At 37.7% G+C, this 9,914-nt stretch overlaps 1 protein-coding gene across 2 annotated transcripts in view; it reads right to left on the bottom strand.

Annotated features, from left to right (window-relative positions):
* Positions 1-248: 248 nt before the first annotated feature.
* The window catches only part of klc1a (kinesin light chain 1a), a 43,624-nt gene continuing 33,958 nt past the window's right edge, over positions 249-9,914 (bottom strand). Inside the window, exons 14-16 of one of the 2 annotated variants that reach the window (XM_037071286.1) lie at positions 8,571-8,704; positions 5,636-5,702; positions 249-4,367 (exon numbers count right to left, since the gene is read on the bottom strand). In XM_037071286.1, coding sequence (XP_036927181.1) covers positions 4,302-4,367; positions 5,636-5,702; positions 8,571-8,704 — 267 coding nt within the window. In that variant the 3' untranslated portion in view covers positions 249-4,301. The remainder of the gene's footprint in view (positions 4,368-5,635; positions 5,703-8,570; positions 8,705-9,914) is intronic. The other variant, XM_037071287.1, reaches the window with a different exon arrangement.

Genomic DNA, 9,914 nt, shown 5'->3' with positions numbered 1-9,914 from the left:
AGAACAATAAATGTTAACAACTTCAGTTTTGTTTTGTTTTGGATATGCAATAAAAATCTAAAGAAATGCAACAGTACATCACTATTACAATATAGGACTACATGAATATATACATGAATACATGAGTAATTCTGGATATCTTAAATCAGAAAGAGGTTAAAACATAATATTTAAAAATTTTAAATAACGTCTACAACCTCAGAAACTGTTCATCAGATCAAACGTTAAACATCACAGTACAAAAGTCATGAATTCAATCATTTTATTCAAATTCAGTTGAGCTGTAAAATAATTTGCTGGACAAACTTTTTAATGATCTTTAGTCATTAAAATAAAAGGACGCAGTGGAACATCAGTTTTGCATACGAACGAGAAGCCTACACGTCTGAGAGAGCAGCAGTTACAGAGGACGAGTAGTTTCATGACAGCCAGTCTCACCCAGGAACATCTTCTGTATGTACAACACACACACGGGGGACGGTTTGATTTCATATCCACCATGGAGGGCATCTTTAAAATAACTGCATCTTACACACATAAAAAAGAAAAGAAAAATGATGGAGGACGAGTGCAACCTGACTTTCAAACTTGTGTTTAATAATTGTGCCTATAAAACTTTAGATTCAGGATTTAAGCGAGCGGGCAATTTAAAAAGTAGAAATAAAACTACAACCAGAGGACGGACTGTGAAACCTTCACTGCTTCGACAAGAAAACAAACAAATAAGTTTGTCATTTCCTCCAAACATTTACATTCACGTCATATTTGAAACCTGATTAAAAGTCGTAGTTTCAGGACAGATCGGGAGTTTTTCCTCGTGTGATCATCAGCATCAGGCTGCTGCAGTTTGTCTGCGGCAACCGGGCGAAAGTTTGAGCAACGTTGAGCCAAAATCAGCCAACAATTTCTGTGTTAAATGAACCGTAAGTGGAAAAATATAGTTTCCAATAAGTGTGGACAGAACTGTGACATTTAAACACCACTGAACCTTAAAACTAAAATTTCAGGGTTAAAAATATTTTACTTTTGCAGACTTCTATAAACTTGAAACTCAAAAACATGTTTTTATGCACAAATTCAGCATAAAATTGTGTCTAATATTGACAAAGAACTATATTCAAGTTGCAGAAAAAGAAATAATCAGGCTGCACCAAAAGTCAAGAGGATAAATTAAGAGTTTTACTGACCGGGCTACGTTCAACGTCAGGTTATGTGCTGTGATCCAACTTCAAACCACATGAATTCAGATTTTATGTAATCATTAATTTAAACATATTAATTTTGGCCTTTCTTTGCTTCTGTATAAAACTACTTTGCTTTTTATCTTCTATAAAGGACGTCAAATCATTTGTGTCACTTTGTTGGCAGTTTTTCTGTGTGACGTCGCTCAAAGTGTCGCCCGGTTCATCAGACGTTGTTAAGTTATGTGCCTCGTTACTTTGCGGAGCGTCTTTACAGTGAGACGATTAAAGGAGAACAAGCAGGCTGACGATCAGACTGATCAACAGTCAACAAGAAGCTTCAACGACAAAATCAACATTATACAGAAAATTAAAAAAAAATTACTACAACCTTTAACGAAATTATTGCCGGCACGCCAAGTTATCAGATCTATTCAGCGTTTATAAATATTTACAGTTCAGGGCTTCGTCTTTTTGCTTTTCATTATTTGGGACGACAGATTTTATTTTGAGGACGATGTTTTGGAATGAAAGCTAAAAGTTAAAAGTTTGAATATTTTCTGTGTTTATTGTAGTTCACTAAAGGTACAATCATTTTAAAATGTAGTGGAGTAAACAGGTTACTTAGTTACTAATTACCCCTCAAAAATGTGGCCAGTAATCAATCACAGTGTGAAAGTAACTGATTACTTTCTGCTAGTTTAAACATGTTCAAATAAGGACAAAATAAATATCAATAAGATGATATTTAATCTTTTCTTTTCATTTTGATGTTTTAAACTTAAATTCTTACGTGTTGCACCTTTAAATACATATTTAGCTTTTAATAGACGGTTTGGAAACGTTCTGGTCCTGATGTTTGACTTAAAGCAACATTTAAGAATCATTAACTGTTTTAAAAATAGATTAAAATTAGATTCTCTGACTGAGCTGAAACAACAGAGAACTACATTTTCTTAATGTTAATCGACGGGGTAAAAACTTCTGCGTCACCAGACTAAGATGATAAATAAACTTTACTTGGTTCCCTTTAAAAATAAAAAAAGAGCACGTATGCATAGTGAACATTTAATATAAGATCAATAAACTAGAAACATAAATCTCAGAACGACACTCAGTCGGTGTTTTCTACAATCAATAAAGACATTTTAGTGATAAATCCTTCAGTATTTACACAAAGTTTCTGGTTATAAACAGTCTGATTTGTTTTTTTCATTCGGTCGGTTAATTAATTCCAGTTTTAAAACAAACACTTTGGATTTCAAAGTGAATCGTAGAGAGATATATCTGTTAAAAATGATATTTAAATAGTCGTAACTATCTGGAGAATATTTTGGTAATAGCAAACAAAACAAAAAAAAATACACATTACATTTGCATCTTAAATCTCAGGTGTGATAATAATTATTTTTTAAATAATTCATAATTTGCACTTTTTTGGTTGGATTCGTTCAACTTTACTCGTGTTGTAAAGTGTTGTCTCGACTAAAAAAAGAAGTTCTGTAACATTTCTCCGGCCGTCGCTGAACAAATGGCGTTAATGTGTAAAAAATAGATAAAAGTTGGAGTGTCGTTAATTCTGCAGTCAGTGTGTGAAACTACAGCTCGGTCCTGAGAAAGTGTCGCCCGGCCTTCACGTGCCGACACGCGTCAATGTCGTCGTCGTCGTCACGCCTCGTTTAGGAAACGCAGCTGCTAAATCTCAAGACTTTGTACAGAAGAGAGAGAAACTCTTCAGAGCAGCGCAAGCACAAACAAATACAATATAATATACAAAAACAAAACCCAAAATGTAAACAGAGAACTTCATACGTCAAAAAAGCAAAATCTTCAATCAACACAGGACGGAACATTTTAAAGAACAGAGGAAGTTCTCTCGGCGGGTTTCCAACACTTCAATCTGGGAGGTTTCATGGATTAATTCAGAAAATAAGGTCAAAACTTTGCCTCAACAAAATGTGTCGAGTATCAGGAATCTTATATTTTCTTGATTAATCACAAAAACCCAGTTCAGAGTTTCCGTTGGAAATCTGCAGAGCGAACGCAGAGCTGACAGAAACGTCCGGGTCGGCCTGCAGAGAGAGACGTCATTGCTGGACGAGATATATCTGCAGAGCTGGAGGTTAAAAGTTAGTCAAACATTTCTCGAGTTGAGTTAAAGTGTAGTGGGTGAAGCCGAACAGTTCCAGTGCAAAGTTGGCTGAAACAACAACATTTATTTTCCTGAATTTATTACTTGATAAGGATGAAGATCTACGAGTTGTGAGTAGACGTGAACAATGGGGCAGTTTTTAGTTCCCGATCAAAAGCGTCGAGTTTCCTGAAGTCGAGGCAAGAAAACTACATGTTCAGGTGTCAGAAAACATTGTTGTTTGACTTAAAGTAACTGCACGACTAATGTAGCTTCAGTTACTTTACTGTACGACATAATGTTAGTTATGTACGTGACGTCAACATTGACTTTCACACCGAAAACAAACAGCGACCAGTTATTCTCCGTCCACTGACTTCCTCCTTTGTTGATGTAAAAATGACGACGGCCACCAGAGGTCGCCACCGAACAAGAAATGTAATAAGATGCTTTCAAAGTCGACATATACAAACTCGTTTGAGGAACAAATGTATCTTTACAATTTTCCGGTGTTTGAAAACTTCACCCACAGCGATTAAACTGAACCGATGAGTTTTGAAAGAGAAATGTTTGTAAAACTTAAAGCTCGTCTCTGCGTCTGCCTTCATTCAAGCGACAGCATTAAATATTAAAACGGGACTTGATTTGAGAAGCGATCGCACACTCACATACAGTACACGCACATAGATAAAGGTAAAAGGTATACACACTCAGATCAGAAACACACAGCAGGTTCGCGGCGTGTTCGTCTTCCTCTTGTTCCTCGATATGTATTGATTAGAAAACAAAACACCCATCATCCATCATCCATCAACCTTCGAAAAGTGCAACGAGACTTTGAACCTGTACAGTGAGCACTTGGCGGCGTGATGCTGAGTTAAACGTGTGGAGGCGTGACGCGAGGAGGGTCTGATGGTGGTGGACAGGAAGTGGATTCTCGTGACCTCACAGGTTCCCGCCTTCCACCTTCCGATGCGGCCCGTTGACCTTCAACGCGCCAGGTCCGTGTGGCTGGCGCTCAGGTCGCGGCTCTTTTTCAGACGATTATTTCGTTCCTGCAGAGAAAATCAGCGAGAGGAAAATGAGATCAGCGTCTGACTTAAGCTACGTACGTTAGCATGCTAACTATCTGAAAGCTCATTCGGGGACTAAAACGTGATTTAATCTGTGTTTTCTTCTTGATAACAAACTATTCCTGAAGCTCAGCTACATATAAAACATCCTCCCTGTTAATAACTTGTGTTGATTAGTCTAAATGGTGTGAAGTTAGTGTGTGAGTCTTCATTAGTGACACAACTGACAAACAGAGGCTCGGCAGATAACGACATGACAGAGAGGAGGGTAATAAAAGTATCTGCAGAGAAGTTGGTTTGTTTTAACCCTCCTGGTGAACTCGGTGGGAGGATTCACACTTTTCTAAACATGCTAACATCGACTTATTGTAGTTTTCTGGCTGTCTGAAAAGTATTTGTGTGCTGGAAGCCGCTCGTTAGTTTCTGTTCTCTAACTCGATTTCTAAACTAACATTAGCTTCCGTTGTTCTCTCATGAGTCACTGGAGAACGTGCCTGAAGTCACGTCCTTCAGACTGTTGCAGAAAATCTGAACTTTACAAAAAAAAACTTTATTTATAAAGGTTAAAAATCTGTTCACTTGTGACCAATAAAACACATTAATACGTGTTGATTGCAAAAAAACTGTTACAGAGTTCCTTTAATTCAAAAGTTAATAATGGAATTTATCATTACTTTTTTGTCGTTCACATCTTTATTCAGTCGTTTTTATGTTTTGAACGTTCCCCAACAATAATCAGAACCTAATAGATTTAATGTTTTGACATGAAAAATCTAATTAAAGTAGCTGTTGGTCAAGTTTAATCAGCTGTCAATCAACTCATCCCAGTTGTTTCAACTGTGCTGTTCAATTTATGCCAAATAATCAGATTTTCTCTGCAAAAATGTGATTTTATTCATGTAATAAAGTAGAAAGTTAGATGAGAAGACGACTCGAGCAAAGTAAGAACCTCTAATTTGCATTGAAGTTGTACTTTATTAAGCATTTTACCTCTTAAAGTCTGTTTCTGTCTTGTGTTACTAATTCATTTAACACATTTGTTTCATATTCTGCTGCAAAACGCCCCAACAAACATTTTCTTTATTAAGATCTGAGACTCTCAAACGTTCAGTCTGGTGTCCTGCACATGTATTCAGAGTTAAAATAACCCGACCTTTGACCTTTCAGTTAGCGGTCGTCACCCGTCCAGTCACCTGCAGGTTAAAGACAAACCGACTCTCTCTCTCTGCAGATACGCTCGGTCTCCTTACTTGGTAGTGGTCGATCGCAGCCTTGTCCGCCACGTTAAGAACGCCCAGAGAGCTGGCTCGCTTCATGCTGCACCCAGAGCAGTGACATGCAGGAGGGGAGGTGGAGGTGGAGGTGGAGGTGGAGGAGGTGGGGTCAGAGGTCAGAGGTCAGAGGTGAGGGGGGTGGAGAGGCAGGTGTGAGGATTTTTTAGCTCAGTGGAAAATGATGAAGGTGTGTGCTGGTTAATAACATCCATGATATTCTCACACAAAGGTTTATTTTGGTGGCTCGGCAGCTTTTTCTCATCCTGGTTATTAAATCTAGACGGTTAAATATTTAATTTTGGTACCATTTTCTGTTACGACTGCTGAACTTACCAATTAATGTCTCACCAGCCTGAGAGATTTATTTCACGATCTGGAAATCTTTAATTTTCTCTTAAAACTGACTTGAAGTTGATTAAATTCACTTTACAAACACTATTAAATGTTTTTTTTTTTTAATCAGAAAGTGGTACCAACATGTTGATGAGCGTCACCTGAAACAGTCTTTTAATCAGCTGTGAGTGGCGTGAACTGATATTTACAGAAGTTCATGCAAACACCAACATTTCATGCATGAACACAAACTTGAGTAGAGTTCAGTAAGTCAACACTGCAGAAACACGTCCGTCCTGCTCTGAGCAACATCGAACAAATGTTTCCCTTTAAATACGTGAACTTCCAAACTAAACATGATTAATGGAATATTCAGACTGTTTCTCTTGAACCATCACGTCTTTTTTCTTCTCTTTCTCTTTAACATGTTAATCCTGAAAATATTACATCTATCTTAAGAAATTCAGACCACTGCATCTTTATTTCTTGGGATTTTAGTCCTTTTTCCTCAAAATAATGTATTTTGTTCTCCATATCTGACAACTTTTTTCTCAAAATGTCAATTTTCTGAACACTTTTCTACCGATATATTAACACTTTAAAACATAACAAACATCTTCTTGCCTGTGATGTTTTTTCAGATTTTCCATAAACATGTATATTTTTGGGAGACACTCATGAGCTAGCGGGATCTTTTGTTGGATGTCATCCCGTTTATATCTCTTCCTGTATTTCCAACTTATTGCTGCTGCTGGAAACCCTTAAAAAGCAAAAAATATGCAACAAATAAAAGTTTTACGGCGACTTGATCTTTTAAAAGAGAGGCTTCTCCTCCAGGTGTCCAACTCGCTTCATCTTAAACAAAACCAGAACCTGTAACGTCGCTGTTTAAAAATGGACGTTTCTGCAGTGATGTACTGAGACCTGTCAGACGGATCGGGATGATGATGACGATGATGAGAGCAGTGACATCATCATCGTCATCAACCCGAGGAGCCACAGAGAAGAGCAGCAGAGAGGAAGATGGAAACCAACCAGTGAGCACACAGATGAGGCATGCAAGTCCACATTCAAATGAAAACAATTTATTCATAAATAAAAACTTCATCACAGCATAAAATCCTGAACACAAACAGCCATGCAGACACGTTCGTCTTCCGGAGTCAAATACACAAAGAAAATCAAAAAAACAAAAATCCAAAAGCCGAAAGAGTCCGACGGAACTATTCTTCAAAACAAATTGAAATAAATAGCCCGCAGCCACAAAATGCAATAAATAGTTGTGACTATTAGTGGTTAAAAAACTAAAAAAAGAAGAAAAAATAAAACAGGCAGCAAAACAAGCATGAAGGCCGTTCAGAAGCAGACATTAGTTTGTGTCTCATTGCAGATGCTTTTCTACACGTCGCCGTTACAGCGAGAGTGAAAGTTCCAACTTCATCGACATCGATCTGTTCGTCCGCTCTGCTCACTGTTAGCTTTGGTTTCCTGTTCAGGTTCGATCAATACGATCTGATATCAGGACCGCTGTGAGGAGAAACTCATCGCAAAACTGTAAATGTTACAACTTTTGTCCTCAAAATATTGAGACATTTTCTAAATATTACATCTGTTTTCTGAAACTGTATAAACTTTTTTCTTTTCTCACAACATTTATTCTCTATCTTCATTCTAAAATTACTGTTTTTGGTGATATTTTTATTTTGATCTCAAAACTATTACATCTTTATTTCATAAAATATAAATTCTTCATTATGAAAAACTAAACTTTTTCTCAAATATTCACATTTTTATCTCTTATGTCTTTTTTCTCCTCAAAATATCACTCCGTCTCAAAATATTGACATTTTCTGTAAATCTTACACATTTCTTCTTAAATTGTCTCAAAATATTTCCACTATTTTCTTGAAGTATCCAAAAATTAATTTTAAAGCTACTGCATCTTTATAATCAAGGTGAAAACATCTACATCTTGTAATATTTTGACTTTTAACTCAAGAATCTATAATGTCTTTTATCCCAGAATATTACATCTTTATTCTGACAGTAGAAATAAATACTACGTGTTTTTTCTTGAATTATTACAACTTTTGTTCTCTAAGTATGAGAACATGTTCTGAAGTTCTAACACCACACTTTACTCCTTGTTTAAATCAAGGTGTTGAACTTTTTTTAAACTCAATATTTCATCTTCAATCTGGACTTCAGTCTCAAAATGTCTTTTCTTCTGAACAGTGGCTTTAATCCTCACTGTGAGCCGATCTAACCTACAGAGAAAGTTGAACAGTGTGCAGAGGCAGCGTGAGAGAACAGAACGGTAAATCGATGAAGTAGGAAATAAAAAGAAAAATGTGTATGTGCCAGTAGAAGCTTCCTCCATCAGTCCATGTGCAAACACAGCAGAGTTACACCACTTCATCACCAGCAAAGTAGAGCGAATCCCTTCTTTTATTTTTGGTTAGTACGCCGCCCGTCGAGCTGAAGGCTGCAGCGCCGGCTCGCTCCTCCGGGCCGGCCTGCTGTGCATAAAGTCAGAGTCACCTGTGGCGGGTCAGTCAGGGTCTGTTGGGATAGTTACCCGGGGTTTTTGGGCTCGCTGTCTCGGGTCGAGCCGCCGCCTTTCAGCTTGCGGACGAGTTTCTCGCTGCTGCGGCGGATCGACGCTCGCAGTTTACTGAAGGAGCCGCTCCTCTTCAGAGAGCCGGAGCCGTCCTGATGGGAGACGGCACAAAGTTAATCACACACTCTCTCCTCTAACACACACGTATGTATATCAGCGTTATGCCAAGTCTTGTAGTTGCTTGTTGTCTGATGCTGCTTCTCGTCCGCAAAACCTGCCTTTCCATTAAGATGCTGAATATGTTGTGTCCAAATTATTCTAAATAGTGTATTTAGAAGCTAAAACAGCAAGAGGAGAACAAGTTTTCTCAATAATTTAAGGGATTTCAGGGCTGTAATATGTCAAATTAAAGTCAAAGCTTTATTGGCAGCAGTCTTCAAACGCTAATATACACACGAGAATACAGGTGCACCATCCTCCATGCAGACTTTATTTCATGTGCGTACACGATGCTGCAGTGCAGAGACACACTCATGTGCAAACCAGTGAAGCATTTGTGCTTCCACGCAGGTGAATTCACTTGTTCTGCTGCACATCCAGTAATGTATGTGATCAGCACAGTTCTACCTTCGACCTCAGCAGCTCTGGTAACACCTGTGTGGTTGTACAAAGGCTGGAATTAAAAGTTTCCTCACATCGTCTCTGGACCTTTTTGCAGAAAACTACTTGTAACTAGTTTTCATACTTGGATAAATGATCTCATCTCTGAGTCAAGTCTAGACTTGATGTGAGGGATTTTCCTGCAGGTGATGTGGAGATAAACAGTTTGGGACTGTTGTAAACATTGTGCATCAGCGACACACTCATCAACCCATTATTTAGTCCATTGAATGAGATTGTTTTGCTTCAATCTCCTCCAACATCACCGTGATTATCTTCCTGAAAGTTTAATTTTATCTTCTCCACGCCGACTCATCCAGAATTCAGGACTTTCTCCACTTCATTTTCTTAAAAAACTACAACAGAAGCTAAAATCTGTTTTTTTCTATCAGGGAGAAAACTCAGTCTGCAGAATCTCTTTCTAATCTTTCTAAAAACATATTTAGTACATAAACTAAGACTGAAGGTTAAAGCTGATGTATATCCCTTACTGTTTGATTTAATTAAGTAATTTCCCCTCTGTAATCACTTAAGATGATCTAGAAGTAATGAGTTAATCGTTCTGGAGGATCATTTCTACTCTAAGACAGATGGGTAGTTTACTCCTTCAAGGACAAACATGTGGTCCGACTATTTTTCACACAATTTCAATGAAATCTCGTTAGTTTAATGGATTTCTGACTTCGGCTCATTAATCAGTCC

This window comes from Acanthopagrus latus, chromosome 16 (assembly GCF_904848185.1).
Source record: "Acanthopagrus latus isolate v.2019 chromosome 16, fAcaLat1.1, whole genome shotgun sequence".
Lineage (NCBI taxonomy): Eukaryota > Metazoa > Chordata > Actinopteri > Spariformes > Sparidae > Acanthopagrus > Acanthopagrus latus.
The sequence above is the reverse complement of the archived record's forward strand: the minus strand, read 5'-3'. Positions and strand labels throughout refer to the sequence as shown.